The sequence below is a fragment of the Macrotis lagotis genome, chromosome X (genome assembly GCF_037893015.1).
Source record: "Macrotis lagotis isolate mMagLag1 chromosome X, bilby.v1.9.chrom.fasta, whole genome shotgun sequence".
Lineage (NCBI taxonomy): Eukaryota > Metazoa > Chordata > Mammalia > Peramelemorphia > Peramelidae > Macrotis > Macrotis lagotis.
The window spans coordinates 522,548,644-522,566,768 of NC_133666.1; the positions used below are offsets into that span (position 1 = coordinate 522,548,644).

General features: G+C 35.1%; 1 protein-coding gene across 7 annotated transcripts in view; it reads left to right on the top strand.

Annotated features, from left to right (window-relative positions):
- MAK (male germ cell associated kinase) overlaps window positions 1–18,125 on the top strand; it is a 94,359-nt gene that overhangs the window by 52,522 nt on the left and 23,712 nt on the right. For all 7 annotated transcript variants that reach the window (XM_074208052.1, XM_074208051.1, XM_074208053.1 and 4 more), the window contains exons 10-11: window positions 7,165–7,337; window positions 11,794–11,939. In XM_074208052.1, coding sequence (XP_074064153.1) covers window positions 7,165–7,337; window positions 11,794–11,939 — 319 coding nt within the window. The remainder of the gene's footprint in view (window positions 1–7,164; window positions 7,338–11,793; window positions 11,940–18,125) is intronic.

The window sequence follows — 18,125 nt, forward strand, 5'->3', positions numbered from 1 at the left end:
TTTTTTCTTGTAAAGTTTATTTTTGGAATTCACAATTGAAAATTTATATTTATCCTGTCTTGTGCTTAAATTTTTTCATCTTAGATTCGTTCCATTCTAGCCTAACATCTTTTTAAATCCCTATTGTTATTTGGTGTGTTAGTTAGCCCTCCCACCTTTGTTTCATCAGCAAATCTAATGAACAACCAACTATACTTTTATCCCTGTCACTGATAAAAGAGTTACATAATGTTAGCACACTGAAGAGGTACCTTTCTTCCAAGAACAGATCAAACCATTAATAGCTGCTCTTTGGATTTAGCCATTCAACCAATTCCAAACCCACCTAACAATGATATAATCCCACATTTCTTTATCTTTTCCAAGAGAAACATGATAGTTTGTCAAATGCTGTGCTAATGTGTCAAATGCAGTACTAATAATAGATTAATAGTGATGATGATGATGATGATGATGATAATGATGATGATGGTGATGATGAGATTTACAAAGTATTCTTCAAATCTCATTTCATTTGAGTCTCACAAGATTGTGCAGTGTGTGTTCCTATTTGTCCTTTTTATAGATGAGGAAACTGGGGTATAAAGGAAGTAAATGACTTATTTCATGGTCTTTCTCCTGCATTGAGAAGAAAAGAATACTGAGTTTCTTTAATGACATGTTCTAGAATTTTGCCAGAAATGAAGGGTCAGAACCCATTGGCATAAAATTAGCAGGATCTATTTTTTTGCCTTTTAAAAATTAATTGGGGCGGCTAGGTGGCGCAGGGGCGGCTAGGTGGCACAGTGAATAAAGCACCAGCCTTGGAGTCAGGAGTACCTGGGTTCAAATCCGACCTCATACACTTAATAATTACCTAGCTGTGTGGCCTTGGGCAAGCCACTTAACCCCATTGCCTTGAAAAATCTAAAAAAAAAAATAATCAACACATTTTCATTTTCTTCTTCTCCTTGATCTTTCCAAGATCACTAATAGAGATTTAGCCATCATGCCTGTGTGAACTTTCAGTTCCCTGTTCATTTAGGCTAGAGAATCATGGATTCCCTTCACTGAAGATGTTCAAAGGCTAGTTGACTGCTTGTCAAGTGTATTGTAGAGGTAATTTTTATGATTAAAGTACAGATAGCAGTTAAATGATCTTTTGCAATTTATTATTTATCTTAAGTTTTATCTTTCATCTATCTCGTCATTTATGTTCTATCTTTTCTATACCAAAGTTCTTTCTCCTTGGAGAGAAAAATTGATTAAAAGTATGAGTTGAGAATCTCTGTCTTTCTTTTGTTAATTATCTTGCCCCATCTACCCAAGAAGCTTCCATCCCAATTTCCCTTATAAAAATAAAAACTAATTTTTGTTGTCCTTAACATTCCTCACTAGTTAAGTTTCTATGCTCTTAATGATGTTCTTGAATAATTATACTATCTTTTAAAATATTCACATTTACCTTCATTTGTATCCATCTTCCTTACATATTTTTTAAAAATAAGTTAATTGATGAGTTTTTTGTATATTCATACCAATCTTATGTAACTGCCTGTTTTTCTTCCTTGGAAATGTTTTTCTTTGTAATTTCAGAATTAAATTTTAGAGTTCACTTTCTTCTTACTTCTCTCATAGAATTTTACTCCGTAACTATTTTACTCCTAACTAATCTTCATTAAACCCTTTTGAGAACACCAAAATATAGGTTGCATATCAGATCACTCCTGTTTTTCTTTCTTCTCTATCACAAATTCTAATTGAAGTTCTTATTTCCACCCCAGCGAAAACAGTTCCTTCTTTTTGGTGAGAATCAAATACAGAATAAAATTTCCTTTGTTCCACTTTGAAGGAAGAAAAAAATACAATACTTAGTATTGTACTTCGGTTCAAGATGTGATCAGATGCTCTAGCTTTGGCAGTGAAATCTTTAGCAGATTGGCTGGGTGATTGAAGTTCTCCATTACTTCTATTTCATAGTCTGATCCCAGGTTTTGGGTTTGTTTCCTGAACTCACCTCATCTATTTCCTCTTCTTTCCTAGATGTTGTTTATCATTCTGTGAAGATGATATTCTTTCTGTATATGCCCTTTTTGATCCTCAACCAAATACTCTCTACCATGCTTCCTTCCTCCTCTGTTTTCTTGAATTTCTTATTATTAACATATTTTCTTTTTCTGTTGTTTTTTAGGTTTTTAGGTTTTTGCAAGGCAAATGGGATTAAGTGGCTTGCCCAAGGCCACACAGCTAGGTAATTTATTAAGAGTCTGAGACCGGATTTGAACCCAGGTACTCCTGACTCCAGGGCCATTGCTTTATCCACTGCATCATCTAGCCACCCCATATATTTTCTTTTTTAATGTATAATGTTGCTTTTGTCAGAAATTAAATTTCATGCCACAATCTTATAGTATATTCCATAGGAAATCTCAAAAGTAGATGTAACCTAAATATGAAAAAGCATATCATAAAAAATAAAGAACTGAAGGAGATATCTTTTAGATTTAGTTAGCACGAAAATACTTAACCAAGCAAGTTAGAAAAGGTGATTAAAGCTCAAATAGACAATTTCAGCTAACAAAATTCAAAAGATTTTGCATTAATAAAAGAAGTACAGATAACTTATATTTACATTATATATATATCTGACGAATATCTGTCATCTAAGATATAAAAGGAATTGATATAAATACATATATGAAAGTATTCTGCAGTAAATAAATGGTGGAAGAATATGAACAAAGAGTTTTCAAAAGAAAAATTGCATGTTGGGGAGGCTAGGTGGCGTAGTGTATAAAGTACCAGCCCTGGAGTCAGGAGTACTTGGGTTCAAATCCAGTCTCAGACACTTAATAATTACCTAGCTGTGTGGCCTTGGGCAAGCCACTTAACCCCGTTTGCCTTGCAAAAACCTAAAAAAAACATTGCATGTTATTGACAGTTATATGGAAAAATGGTCTAAATCACTGTTTAAAACCCCCCAATAATTATGGAGTTTCACATAGGACCCAACAAATTGGCATTATGATTTTTAAAAAAGTCGTTGTTGGAGGGACAGTAGTGGAACATGCCCACTAACATATTCATAGTGAATCTGAAGGGTATAGCTATTCTCAGAAATACAAAGATCCAAGACAATCTAAAGGACCTATGATGAAAAATAATATCCATCTACAAAGAAAAGACCTGGTGGAGATTGAATGCAGAGTGATGCATGCTGGTATTTTACTTTCTTTTTCCTTTATTTGTTTGTGTTTTTTTTCACAACATGAATAACATGAAAATATTTTGCATCACTGCACATGTATAACCTTTATCAAATTATTTTCTCAGTGAGGGCAAATAGAGGGTGGGAAAGAATTTGAAAATCATTTTGTAAAATCAAGATTATATTGTTTTTACATGTAATTGTGAACGAATAAAATATTAAAATTTTAAAAAATAAAATAAATTGAATCAGTAAGGCAATTCAATCATTCTGGAATACAGTTTGTAATATTGTAAAACAAAAAACAATAAAATGTACATATGGCTTGACCTAGTAATCTCATTCCTGAGCATATGTCCTGGTGGTCAGTGGCAAAAAGAATGTTCCTATAGTTAGTGAAATGAAATATAGTACTTCTTAATCATCTACATGTTTTGCTTTTTCTTCTTCTTCTTCCTCTTCTTCTTCTTCTTCTTCTTCTTCTTCTTCTTCTTCTTCCTCTTTATTTTTGTACAAGTGTCTTTTTTATACACTACTAAAATATTCTTAAGAGTAAACCTAATAACCCCTCCCCCCCAAAAAATATAGACCCTCAAGAGAAATAAAGTTAAAGAAAGAGAAAAAAAATGTGTTTGTTCTGATACCATCAGCTCTGTCTCAGGTGGATCTCATTCTTTATAAGTCCATCACAAAAGTTACTTCCAGATGTTTCTACTGTTGCTGTTGCTGATTATAATTCCCTCCCTCCCTCCCTCCCCACTACCATATATTATATTTTCTTTCTCCTTTCACTCTGTCCCTCTTCTAAAATGTGATATAAGGTAGCTAAGTGGGAAATAGGCCCTGGGGCCAAGAGACCCCAAATATACATACCACCCCTGAAACCCAGCAACCACCCGGCCCCGTGGGCCTGGACAGGCCATCCAATCCCAGCCCCTTGTAAGAAGTAAAAAAAGAAAATGTGTTATATCTGACTATTCTCTCCTATGATCTACCCTTTCCTCTATCACCAACATCCCCCTCTACCCCCTTTCCCCTTTCTCCCTTTTTACTCTAAATGTCTATACTCTATTGAGTGTGTATGCTGTTTCCTCTCTGAGTCATTTCTGATGAGAATAAAGGTTCCCTCATTCTCCCTTGCCTTCCCCCTTCCATAGCATTGCAATAGTTCATTGCAAATATATCTATATCTATCTATCTATCTATCTATCTATCTATAGATATACATATATATATATATATCTTTTATACAAAATGTCTTAGCCTATTCCACCTCTCCTTTCTCTTACTCCTAGTACATTTCCCTTTTAACCATTGACTCCATTTTTACAATATATTATATCTTCAAATTCAGCTCTCTCCTTTGCTTCATCTATAAAAGCTCCTTCTACCTGCTCTATTAAATGAAAAATTACATATGAGTATTATCAGTATCATTTTTCTATGCAGGAATACATGCAGTTCATCATCATTTAGTCCCTCATATTTTACCTTTCTGTTCAACTCTGGTCGTTTCAATAGGAACATTTGAAATTCCCCTGGTTCATTGAAAGTCCATCTTTTCCCCTGGCAGAGGATGTTCAGTTTTGCCGGGTAACTGATTCTTGGTTGCATTCCAAGCTCTTTTGTCTTCCAGAATATTATATTCTAAGTCCTATGAGCCCTTAATGTAGTTGCTGCTAAGTCCTGTGTGATCCTGACTGCAGCTCCATGATATTTGAATTGTGTCCTTCTGGCTGCTTATAATATTTTCTCTTTGATTTGGGAGTTCTAGAACTTGGCTATAATATTCCTGGGGGTTGTTTTTTTTGGATCTCTTTCCAGAGGAGATAGGAAGATTTTTCTCAATTTCTATTTTTGCCCTCTGCTTCCAGGATATCGGCAATTTTCCTATAGGAATTCTTTAAAAATGAGATCAAGGCTCTTTTCCTGATCATGAATTTCAGGTATCCCAATAATGTTTAAATTATCTTTCCTGAATCTGTTTTCTAGATCAGTTGTTTTTTTCAATGAGATGTTGCACATTTTCTTCTAATGTTTCATTCTTTTGGTGTTGAAGTATTGTGTCTTGACTTCTTGTAAAGTCAGCAGCTTCCTTTAGCTCCATTCTACATCTGAAGGATTTGTTTTCCTTAGAGAGCTTTTTTATCTCCTTTTCCATCTGGCCAATTCTGCTTTTTAAAGCATTCTTCTCCTCAATACCTTTTTTTTTTCGGTTTTTGCAAGGCAAATGGGGTTAAATAGCTTGCCAAAGGCCACACAGCTAGGTAATTATCAAGTGTCTGAGACTGGATTTGAAACCAGGTAGTCCTGACTCCAGGGCTGGTTCACTACACCACCTAGCCACCCCTGTCAATAACTTTTTGAACTGTTTTATCCTTTTGACCTATGCTGGTTTTTAACATGTTATTTTCTTTAGCATTTTTTGAATCTCCTTGACTAAGCTGATGACTTCTTTTTCATGTTTATCCTGCATCTCTCTCATTTCTTTTCCCAATTTTTCTTCTATCTCCCTTATTTGATTTTCAAAATCTTTTTTTGAGCTCTGTCATAGCCTGAGCCCAACTTCTGGGTTTTTTTTTTATTTTTGGAGTCTTTTGATACAGGAGCTTGTACTTCCTCATCTTCAGATTAAGTATTTACATCCTTCTTGGGATAATAGTCAAAGTATTTCTCAATGGTGTTCCTCTTTTTTGCTGTTTACTCATTTCTCCAGCCTTTTCCTGGTTTTGGGGTGCTTCCTGAGCTTTTGAGTATTATTGGGACACCCCCTACAAGTATCTCAGTGTGTGAAGCTCTGACTGCCCTCCTGGTCTGTGAATGACCACAATTGCACCCCTCTGCCACAGGGCTGAGGTGGGGGGGGCTGTTCTATGGGGGACCTAGACTGCGATCAGGATCTGAATGTGGTCAGAGCTCCAGAGTCCTATTCCAGGTACATAGGACAGGCATCTCCCTTCCCTACCTTCAGTGGGGCTGAGCACTCAGGTCTCAGTTGCCTGGAGGCTCCTGCTTGCTGGCTTTGTGCCTCCTTCCATTTCGTTGATCTGGGCTGCTGCAGCCCTGCCTCTGTGCTGAGTGCCCCGAGGTCCTGGCCTTCACGCCCACTCTGGCAGAGGTCCCCCCACTGATCCTCCAAGTTGTGTCCAGTGCTCCCCAGGGTGCAGGTCAGGATGGCAGGTCTGCTGCAGGATGGCAATTCCCTGGCGCCTTGGGGCTCTTTCCAGGAGGCTGAAGTTTCTTCACTCTGGTGGGGGTTGCCACTCTAACCCTGTGGAGAGGAGTTTTCCCACTATTTTCCAGGTTACCTTGGTCTGGAGAATTGCCTCACTGGATCTTTCTGTGCGTTCTGTCTCTCAAAACTTTAGAGTCATGATTTTAAGATTTTTGAAATATTATGGAGAGAACAGTTAGGAGAGGCTCTTCTCCTGTCCCCATCTTGGCTCCACCCACATGTTTTGCTTTTGAGAAGTGTTTATATTTTTATATATGTGAAATATCCTTTTTTCATTTCTTCATGTACAGTTCATCCTTTGAAGTAGTACAAAGCTGACCTCTTCTGTGAAATCATTTCCAGTTACTCCAACTCAGAGAGATCTTTCTTTTTTTCTTAACTCCTGTAAGACTTATTGTCTAGGCAATTTAGCCTTTATTTTTCTTGCCTATTATTATTAATTAGCCTTTTATTTCTCATCTAGATTATAAATTACTTGAGGGAAAGAATCTTGCAAATAATAGGTGTTCAATAAACATTTGTTAATCATAAAAGGCAAGTGTGATATGTCGGGAGGAATATAACATCTAGAGTCAAGAGAACTGAGTTTACATTCTACTCCAACACTCAAACTGAACCTTAGTTTCTTCATCTATAAATGGAAATAATAAAATTTTAACTGCTAACCTTACAGGACCATATGAGAAAAATACTTTGTAAGACTGACTGATTATCATGATTGATTTTTTTTTTTTTACCATAGAAGCTGAATGTTGCAGTAGGTCATAAAACTGGTAGGAGGCGTTGGGGTCAAACGGTGTTCAAGACTGGAGATAGCTGGGAAGATACTGATGACTCTGATTTTGGAGTCTCCCATTCCAAGAAGCCCAGTATCACTGTTCCAAAAGAAAAGAAGAAAAAGGAGTTAGCATTTAGGTAAGGTTTCCATTGCATAAAGGTTATTTTATCTCAAGGCAACTTTATTATAAGAAAAGAGATCACTTCCTTTCTCCTCTTGTCTCACATATCCAGGCACTAAATATCCTATTGATTCTTCATTCAGTTTTGGTTAATTAAAAAACAGCAGTCATTTTCTTTTTATTGCAAAACATTTCATTGTTTTTCTTAATGGGCAGGAATCTTTACTTTTAATACATTGTGCCATTTTTTTAAAAAGTTTTAATTGTTGATGATGTGTTATCTGATAGTTTTTGTCATGTTATTTTTTTTGTTAAACATATTATATAATGAATTTAAGTTATGTGTAGTGGAGGATTTAAAGTTGATTTTTTATAAACCTTTAAAAGAGATTCTAAAGTAAGGCCCATTTGCTGATAAATTACTCTTTACAATGGATGTATTAGCAAATGAGCAGATAAACCCTACCCTAGTGTGATGTTAGCACTTTTACCTTGTTGATGGAAAAAACAAATTAGAAACCTTTGGAAAATTTTCTAACTTTTACTGAATTTTTTTAAATTTTAGTATGATTTAGTCTTTTTCTCATTTGTCATGTTAGGTGGAAGACACTCTGGGTGGAGTGAAAGAAGGGTTCAGTATTAAGACTTGTGAAAGGGTATTTGCCTTGGTAAATTTATTTTAAAAAATGTTTTTTCTTCAAGGAATTCAAGAGAATGCTGTGAGAAAAGGGGTAAAACAAGTTAGGGAAGCTATATGCCCTCGTGTAGTGCATAGACTACCACCTTGAAAACCTAAGGTTGCCCAGTTTGAATCCTGGTTTGCTCCGATTTGGACTTTTTAAAAATATATACATTTTTGTATATAAATCTTAATTCACAGACAATACTATGATATTTGCTTTTTTTAATTCTTTTTTTTTGTATTCTCAGTTTGAGATGAAAAAAAAATCATTAAAGGGGAAAATGTGCTAGCCAGAGTTGAGATTAAAGTTTTTAAGTAGATAATGTGTTCATCTCTCATCATCCTATACACAAATTCAGATGTCTTCCTTCTCCCTAAAGGAAAGTTCATGCACATCCTAAGAGGTTGGTTTTGTGTTTGAATTGCATTTTCAACAGAGTGTAAGAATTTTTTAAAACCTAAGGATTTGAAAGAACTTAGATTTTTAAAGGTGGTGGTCTATGAATTATACTACAGAATTTATATCATAGTCTACTATTCCTACTCCCTATTCCCTTCTCTCTCACCCCCCCACAAAAACCTAAAAACAAGAACAAAAGGTTTACCACATGTCTTCATTGCTATGTGTACACCTTGTGTTGAGATTGTAATTCCCTGAAAGCGAGAACCCTGCTTCAGGTTTCTTGAAGGCCTCCCGCTGTCTTGTAGATTTCTAGGTACATGGCCCCATTCAGTATAAATACATCTTCAATAGCAGATGTTAGTTACAAAGTATTTTAAAGTTATTCCATTTGCATCCTCCTAAGAACCCTATGAAGAGCTGGTGCGAATTTTATTGTCCATTTTTTGTAGAAGGAATAAATAAGCATTCAGCTGCAGGTTTGCTGGTTCTAATTCAGTTGAATATACATTTTTTCCTATTCATGGTATCCCCTATAAGCTTGCTCATAAAAAGGTTACTAAATGCTAATAAAGGCCCCAAAATATATAAAAAATTTATAATTAATGAGCTAATAACTCATTCAACAAAATATGTTACAGATCATGTTAAGATGAAAAAAAGGTATAGTTCCTATGTTCAAGGATCTTACAATCAAATAGTGCTAAATGCATGCAATTAAATGACTAAAATAATGTATTGGTATCATAATAAGGATCCAAGTGCTAAGAGAGTTCAGAGGAGAGTGAGAAAGATTACCCATGACTGAGAAGTGGGGAGAGATCAGGGAAGGTTTCCTGAAGGACCATGGCAGTTAAGATGCCTCTTGATTAATAGGTACAACTCTTACAGATCACTAAACCCAGAGAGTAAGAGAGCCCCTAGCTGCTCCTGATAAATTCAAGTCTCTTAAGTGACATAAATTATATCCTAGGGTACTTCAAAAAACAAAGATGATTGTCATGTCACTGTCAATGGTTAGAAACATTATGGAAAAGAGATTGGAATAGGGTAAAAGTGGTCTTGACTTTCTAAAAAGAGAAGAGCAAATTATGGTAGGCTAGTGAGCTTGACTTTAGTTTCTGGCAAAATGTTAGAATGTATAAATAAGGGATGATTTAGTGAGTATCTAGGAAAAGATGGGAAGGGAAGAGATTAAGCATTTATTAATCACTTAAGTGCTGTACCATGCACTCGTGCACATATGACCTCAGTTGATCCTTGCAGCAACCCTGAATTAAGGAAGTCAAGGCAGATAGAGGTTACCTGACTTGCCCAGTCACACAGCTAATAAATATCTTAGGCTTGATTTGTATTCAAGTCTTCCTAACTTCAAACTCAAGCAATATTGTTGACTGCCCCTACTGGCTGCTTCTATAATATTAAAGTCTAGATGGTTACTAGTGTTTAACTTGGGTCAAGAATGTGACATGACAGTCAAGAAAACTGATTTGACTCTGGGCTTTCTGGCAATGAGCAAAGGGTATATAAATAGTCCCACTGTCCTGCCCTAACTGTCTTTGCAGTTTTATGTTTAGTTTGGCACACCAAATATATTTTGTGAAGACTTTGATAAGATGGGAAAAGGTGTCCAGGGAAGGGTAGCCAGGATGGTAAATGACCTTGAAATCATATCAGGTGAGTATCTTTTGAAGGAACAAGAGATGTTAGCCTGGAGAAGATAAGGATGGGAGTGGGGAGATGTGATAGATGTCTTCAAGCACTGAGAAAGGAGAGACTAGACTAGCTTGAAGAGGGAAGAAGTTATAAAGAGACAAATATAAACTCCTTGTTGTAAACAAAACAGAAGAGTTCTTAACCATTAAAGCTATCCAAAAATAGAATGAGTTGCCTCCAGACTTAGAAGTTTCCCCTCATTTGTGCTCTCTTAGCAGAACCTGGATAACCACTTGTCAATTATTTCTTTTGCAGGCAGAGAGGTTTTATTGTCTAATGTATTTAGTGGGGTGGCTAGGTGGTGCAGTGGATAGAGCACTGGCCCTGGAGTAAGGAGGACCTGAGTTCAAATTCAGTCTTAGACACTTAATAATTACCTACTGTGTGGCCTTGGGCAAGCCACTTAACCTCATTGCCTTGCAAAAAAACTCAAAAAAACTAATGTATTGAGCTCTGCAGTTCTGTGATCCTGTAGGTTATTGTTAAAGGAATACAGCATTCTAGGTATTCTATTTGTCACAGATAATCAGCTCCTGATAATGGTGAACTTGACAACTGTCAGAGATGTTCCAAAATGAAGTTAGATGCCTCATGAATTAATTCCTTCTTATTAAAGGTATTTAAACAGACTGGATGAACATTATAAAGTCAGCATCATTTAGAAATTTGAAACTCTTGGTGTTCTGTCTAGCTGTAAGATCCTTTAACAAGAGGATGTATATTTTTCAGCTAATGGACCATAACATTTTTCAGATTCATACAAACACACATTTAAGTCTTTATGTATGCACATATTGGTACACTTAACTGGAAATTACATTTTGGAGCATACATCCTCCAGTATGATTCAGTTCACATCCTAAACTATCTTAATTAGATAACTTACACTTTAAATTAAGGCAGCAGTGTTGCGAGATTCAAATGAGATAATGAATTGTAAAATACATTGCAAAGCTTAAAGCACTATCATATGCCAATGATTACTATAGCCAACTTAATTAGCCAACAGTCACCTGTCCTCCAATCTGGTGATAACTTCATTTCCTAAGTTAACACACTCTTTCTGAGCTTATACAGTGTTTATAGAGCAGTTCAGATTTTGGGGAGAAAATGTATGTACACATACTTTTAAGTTCAATCTTTGTTATTAATACTTTCTTAACTAACCAGCAAAGCAAACCCTTATTTTTTTAGCATTTGCAGATGCCAGAAGTATAAGTGATATCTGAAGTTCACACTAAAGTAACAATTAGCTTCAAGTCAGAGCTAACTCTAGCACACTTGAATTAAAGTGACTATGACTGCTTTAACTTTCCTGCTACAGATTAATTATAAATCTATGACCTACTGAATTAAGAAAACTTCATTTTTTCTGAAAGGTTAGAACACATTTATATATAACTTACTAAGTAGTTTGTGTCTTCAATTAGTTAATATCATCTGATGTAATATTAATAATGAAATGATCTTCTGTTCATCATACTCTAAATTAAAGAGCAAGGTTAACAGCTAGTTGACCATGGTACCAGCCAATATTTCTGTCAATTAAAGAAAATTTATGGGAATCATATAAGATGTCACTTTAGCTGTTCTGAAAAGATTTATGAAGGGTAAGAAAGAAAAGAGAATTTTCATTTTGTATACTCTGATATTAATTTGTTTATTTACTTTCAGTGTACCAGAACCCATACTCTCAGGCTCCAATCATGCAGGAGGGGAAAACAGGAGTTTGCCTGCTGCTATCTTTAAAAATAACCTTGACTTGTCATCCAGTTCAGCTGCCAAACAGTACTACTTGAGACAATCAAGATATCTTCCAGGTATGTAAAGACTACATTAGATGACTTGGATAATTTTTGAAAGGCACATTCAAAAAAACAGAATCATCTATGTGTGTATGTAGTCATACTAGAATGTTTGCACCCATTTTATTTCAAAATTCTAACTTATGTATGTGCATACATGCACATATATACCCAACTTCTGAACTCTCTATATTACAAATTTTGAATCTTAGGCAAATATTTTCCCTGCCACTCAGTACATTTAGAGTCATAGGATCATAGAAATTTAGATCTGGAATGGACCTTGGATATCAGCCCCTTACTTTATAGATAAGACTTAGAGAGGTGAATTAATTTACCTAAGTTCACTCAGTTACCAGTTCTTCTGGGCGTCTTCTCCTGCCATGAGTTGATGTATACCCAAGAGCATTATGATATCCAAGGGATTAACACTAAAGACTAGTATAATGAAGGAAATTAAAATGAGAGAAGGGTTATAAGGCAAGAACAAATGGAGGAGCAAAAGGTGAGCTTAAAGAGAGGACTAAAAGAAATGAAATTCTAAGTAACTGTAGCCTATGTTATCTTCAGTAGCCTAAAAATGCAACCAAGGTTGTTATCATGATAAAGTAATGCAAGATTATATTACTATTAGTCTCCAAACAAAACAGGAAAATTAAGTGCATTCCAAAGCCATATGTGTAATTTTATATTTTCTATAAAAGCAAATAATTCATTGCCTATTCCTTCCAATTAATTGAAGCTCAATTACAATTATAGTAAAAGAAAATTTTCCTAAAATTATACTTTCTGGAAGAATTATATTTACTAAATTCCACATTTTATTATAATTATTATAGATATGTTACATCTTATTGATGTAGTGATATTGATATTAACCAGATGTGTAATTAGCACTTTTGGTATCTGGGAAAAGCGTAAAACCTGTTCTCAAATCCTCTTTGTAATTCATGATGTGAAAATAATACAAGAATTAGGAAAACAAATATAGTTGAATGGGAAGGGGGGGAAATTGGTTACTAATAGTAGTTTCTACTCTGCTAAAGGAGAGCATAAATAAAATCCCATGCCCTCTAAATTTAAGTGCCTTGGAACTAAGACCCATCCTAATTATGGCTTTGATTTTGTCATAATAGCTTCAAAGTTGAGCCTTAATTTGAATGAGCTTGCATACATATAATCAACTAAGTGCAGAATTAAATAAATAAGACATTTTCAAACTTAGGGCAAGAAAGCTTGAAGCAATTACCATTGTATCGACTGTGGATCTCCTGGATGGTCTTTTTGATGTGAAGATAATCCAATACTGGAGCTACAAAAACATCTGAAGCTCTGCCATCAACATCCTTCCCTATTTTAGCTGTTCTTTGGTCACTACTTTTATCAGACTATAGTCTTTAAACATAATTCTGCCCTTTCATGTCAGGTAGAAAATTTTTTTCTACTGAACCTCTAATAGTGGGCAGATGTCACATGTTGGTAAATTTGCTTTAGCAGATAGTTTTATCATTTGAGCTATTCACACATTAGCTGGCCATAAAGCTTGTTTTCTGGATCCCAATAATCTTCATTCATGAAAAGTGACCCTCACAACGAAGTTCTTAAACTATTATTTTCAGCCTGAGAATTGAAGCTAATCCCAAGGGCATTCTGAGAAATTCGTAAATAATTAAAAACTTGAATATCAGTTTCTTTGGCATTCACAGCAAGAGGTGATTATCAAAAACTAGATGAAAGTCCCAGTCAGTGGGTTTAGCTGCTATCCCTATGTCCTTCTCTCCTTTAATCTGCTACTAGCTGTGTGAAAGTCATTTAGCCCTCATTCCCCATCATCCAAGGCTATATCTCCAGTGGTCCTGATCCATTACTAGATTACTGGATCCTGGCTCTGGAGGAGAAGGTGAGATTGGTGCCTTAGCACAGCCCCCCCCCACTCAAATTCAATTCATGTGCTTGTCATGGCATCACTTCCCTGGTGTCATGGTCTTCTTCAAGAAGGAAGGACAAACTATAATCATTCTAGAGCTCTTGAAAGCTGTAAGTAGGGCCTTTGGTGGTTGGTATGCAGAGGAAGCAAATGCAGGGGAGGGAAGGAGGGAAGGGTAAGACACATTTAACTCATTTGTGGATCCCTTGATGCTTTGAGGATCTAGTTGCTGCAGAAAAGACAGTTATAATTTAGTCTGCATGAAACAGACATGCTTCACAAATATAAAGTAGTTACTTTATAGGAAAATAGGAATGGTTTTAAATTGGTGAGACACAGGAAAGGGTCAGAGAAGCCCATTGTGTCACAATTTGTATACTAGACTTCTGATACTATAGTAATTTTCTGAGTACTAATGATTAGTACTATTCATGATAGCTAAGAAATTTTAAATAAATAATGATGTTATGTTGGATACCATGAATTTGAACAAATTCTAGAAATTCAATTATTGGGATTAATTGGGACCATTGAGCAATTTACTGATGAACAATCAGTATCATAATAATTATTTGCAAGTACTGTGCAGCCAGTTGCTACAACTGCCCCCTTTGCCATGTTGTTGGTTTATTTTCCCTGAAAGTCACCCGTTTTTTTTTTTCTAAGTTCTTGGGATTCCCTTCAACTTTTAAATCCTAACTATTGTAAGCATTTCAAAGAGGTTATAACTCTGCTTCTGTCTAGAAATATTCTTACAGTTTGGCTACTAAAATATGAATGAAATTTGGAATTCTTACACTATTTCCAGATTTTTGAATTCTAAAAAGAATAGTTATTTTTCCTTCCCCAGACCTCAAAGTAAATGAAAATTAGATATTTGTTATTATAATGTAATAATTTCATAATAAAAAATATTCTACCATAAATTAAAAGGCTGAAAATTCACAATGTATATGAAATATAGATAAAAACAGATTAATAAGGTAATTCAGACACAATTGGACTGAAGTTTACATTTGTTCTAATAATTAGAGGAGAATAGATATTAGATAAAGGACATGCTAAATAAATCAACAAGGAAAGCACTCTATTTGATAGAAAAGTTAAGATGGGAGTCAAGATGGATAAATTATAGCTCTGTTCCTGTTTACTAACTAAATAACTTTGGGAAGTCACTAAAACTTTTTGGGTTTCAGTATTCTCATCTGTGAATTAATGGGTTGGACTAAATGATCTTCTGAGATACTTTCCAGCTCTAAAATTCTATGATTTTGTTTGGCTTACTTTTTTCTTTATATACATATATGTTATCAAGTTAAGATTATGCTTTTCTGATTATTAAAGAAATTCTCACTGACATTACTTTGCCAAGGTCAGCCTACTGAGTTTACTGTGTGTTTACTTGAAATTAATACAATTTTCTTACAATTATACATTTTTGAAAATATTTTTATAATTTATACTTGTAGTATGTTTCAGGTTGATCTTTTCATTCAATTATTCCAAATTAATAGGCTTCTATATAATATTAGGTAACCTTATTCTAGTAATTTGTTCATTCATTTTTAAAGGGGAAAAGATAATGCTCCCAATTATTATTAATGAGTACTATCCAGAGATGATATTTAAAATTTTGCTTTCTCCTGCAAAATTTAATTTTGTAAAGATAAAATTTAACAAAATATTATCTTAGTTGCTTTGAGTCTATATATATATACACATATATATATATGTATGTATGTATGTATGTTTAAAATCCAGTAGAAGGGGGAGGAGAGCTTGGTGGCTCAGTGCATAGAGCGCCAGCCTTGCAGTCAGGAGTTCAGATTCGATCTCAGACACTTAATAATTACCTAGCTGTGAGAACTTGGGCAAGTTTCTTAATCCTATTGCCTTGCCCCCCTTAAAAATAAAAAAAAAAACTAACACAAAGAGGCTTTTTTTCTTTATGTTACTGAATTTTTTTTTGCAGGGACTTAACACTATCCTTTAAAAGTAGTAAAAGGCTTAGGGCTCAACTGAGAAAGATTTATCTCCTGCATTCTAAATAAGCTGATGAGACCCAAACCTTATTTTCTTTGGGGGAGAGAGAGAAAGAGAGAGAGAGAGAGAGAGAGAGAGAGAGAGAATGATCAAAGGTAATAGAAGAAATCCTGACCAAATTGTTCCACAGATGAGGTTTGAATAAAATATCTACAGAATATATTTGCAGTCAATTTTTGTGATTAATTTGTCCCTAAAATAACTGGATTAACTTTCCTAGGACAGTGCACTCAAATGTATTTTGTGTTAGTTTTCAACCTTTGGAAATAGCTCCCCTTTTCCAAGAACCCCTGATTTTCTCCAAAGGTCCACTGAGGACAGCGAGTTTTACTGATGTCCTTGCAGTTCTGAAGCTTCCCTTCCTCCATAGCTTGCTGGTTACCTGAGTCCTCGAGGTCCTGGAGCACATAGATGGCCAAAATCTGTCTACATTTTGAAAAGAAATGACTTTTCTACTGGAAAGAGCCAACAGTCTTACAAATCATAGACATAGACATTAAATAAAGTGAGTTCTCTTTGAAACAAAGCAAACTGTTGTTTGGCTTCTTTTCTCCTCTCCTGAACATTGTCCTTTTTCCTCAGTCTTCACTGTGTTTTCACCAGATTCAACCTTAATTTCTAGCATTTTCCAAATTGTAATTTATTTCCCAAAATAGTATTCTACTTTTCTTCTGTCTTCAGCTGTTTTAGATTGAAAATGGTACTTTTATTTTTAAAAGTATATATACACTAAACTCTCATTTAATAAACTCTCATTTAATTTCCCTAACTTTTAAATTTCAATATAATAAGATCAATTCTGAAATAACGGGGGGGGGGGGGGATCTCTCCTTATTTTTTACCCTTTGTTCCCAGTCTCTTCCTTCCTATTTATTGTTTCCTCCAAATCTTAGTCCTTTTCTACTTCTTCTTCCTTTCCTTATTCTACCTTATTAAAATATTCCCTACCATTTTTTAATTCTTCATCTTTTTCTTTCTCAATCATTTATTTCAGCACAGAAAGAAAAGAATGACCAGCATGGTTTATCTTAACTTCCTTCTTCTTCCTCACTCACAGGAAAGAAATAGAAAATATCTAATAAACAGGCAAGGGATACCTAGGCTTTTAGGACTAATCTCATAAAAGAGGGCTTTTAGAAATAATGGAAAATTTTGGAAAGATCAGTTAACAACCTTGGGTTTTAGACTCTTGCAATTAGTTCTGGATACCACATTTTAGGAGACCCTATCCAGAAATGTATGTCAACTAAAATTATGAATACTCGCCAGGATGGGTTTAAATATTTGGTGGTTGTGGGGCAGCTAGATAGTGTAGTGGATAGAGCACCAGCCCTGGAGTTGGGAGGATCTGAGTTCAAATGTGGCCTCAGACACTTAATGATTGCCTAGCTATGTGATCTTGGACAAGTCACTTAACCCCATTGCCTTAAATAATTAAAAAAAACAAAAGATTTGGTCGTTGTTCACCTAGAGCAGACTTAGAGGAAACATGAACTTTATCTTCAAATAATTGTAGAAGAGAGTCTCATTCTCTTAGTCCTAGAAGACTTATATTGCATAATGGAAAGCCTGCTGGATGGGGTAGCTAGGTGGCACAGTGGATAGAGCACTAACCCTGGGGTCAGGAGTACCTGAGTTCAAATCTGGCCTCGGACAATTAATAATTACCTGGCTATGGCCTTGGGCAAGTCACTTAATCCTATTGCCTTGCAAAAACTTTAAAAAAAAAAAAAAAAAAGGAAGCCTGCTGGACTGGGTATTAATGAACAAGAGCTTCTATCCTGTTTCTGCCACTTATCGCCTGCATTACCTTGGCAGTTTACCTCTACTTCTTTTACCTCAGTGTCTTCTTCTATAATACAATAAGAGAGACTTGAACTAAGAAAACTTGTAAGGTCCCTTCCATATCTAAATTAACAATCTTACAGCAGTAGGACCAATCCAGAGAAGCTATGTATAAGAATACAGATTTTAATAAAAAGAATACATCAGAAAGTAATGAATTCACTGACACTGACAGGCTAGATTACCATTCATGCTTCAGATAAGGGAATAGATTAGGTGAATTCTGAGGTTCTAATCACCAGCTATGTGACCCTGAGGAAAGTCACTTTTTTGAATCTTGATTTCCTTCATTTATAATGAGAGCTAAATGATTTATAAAGACCCTTTTTTCAATTCTGTTGATTTTCTGTCTGTAAACTTCCCTGGAATCTATTGTGAGCATACAG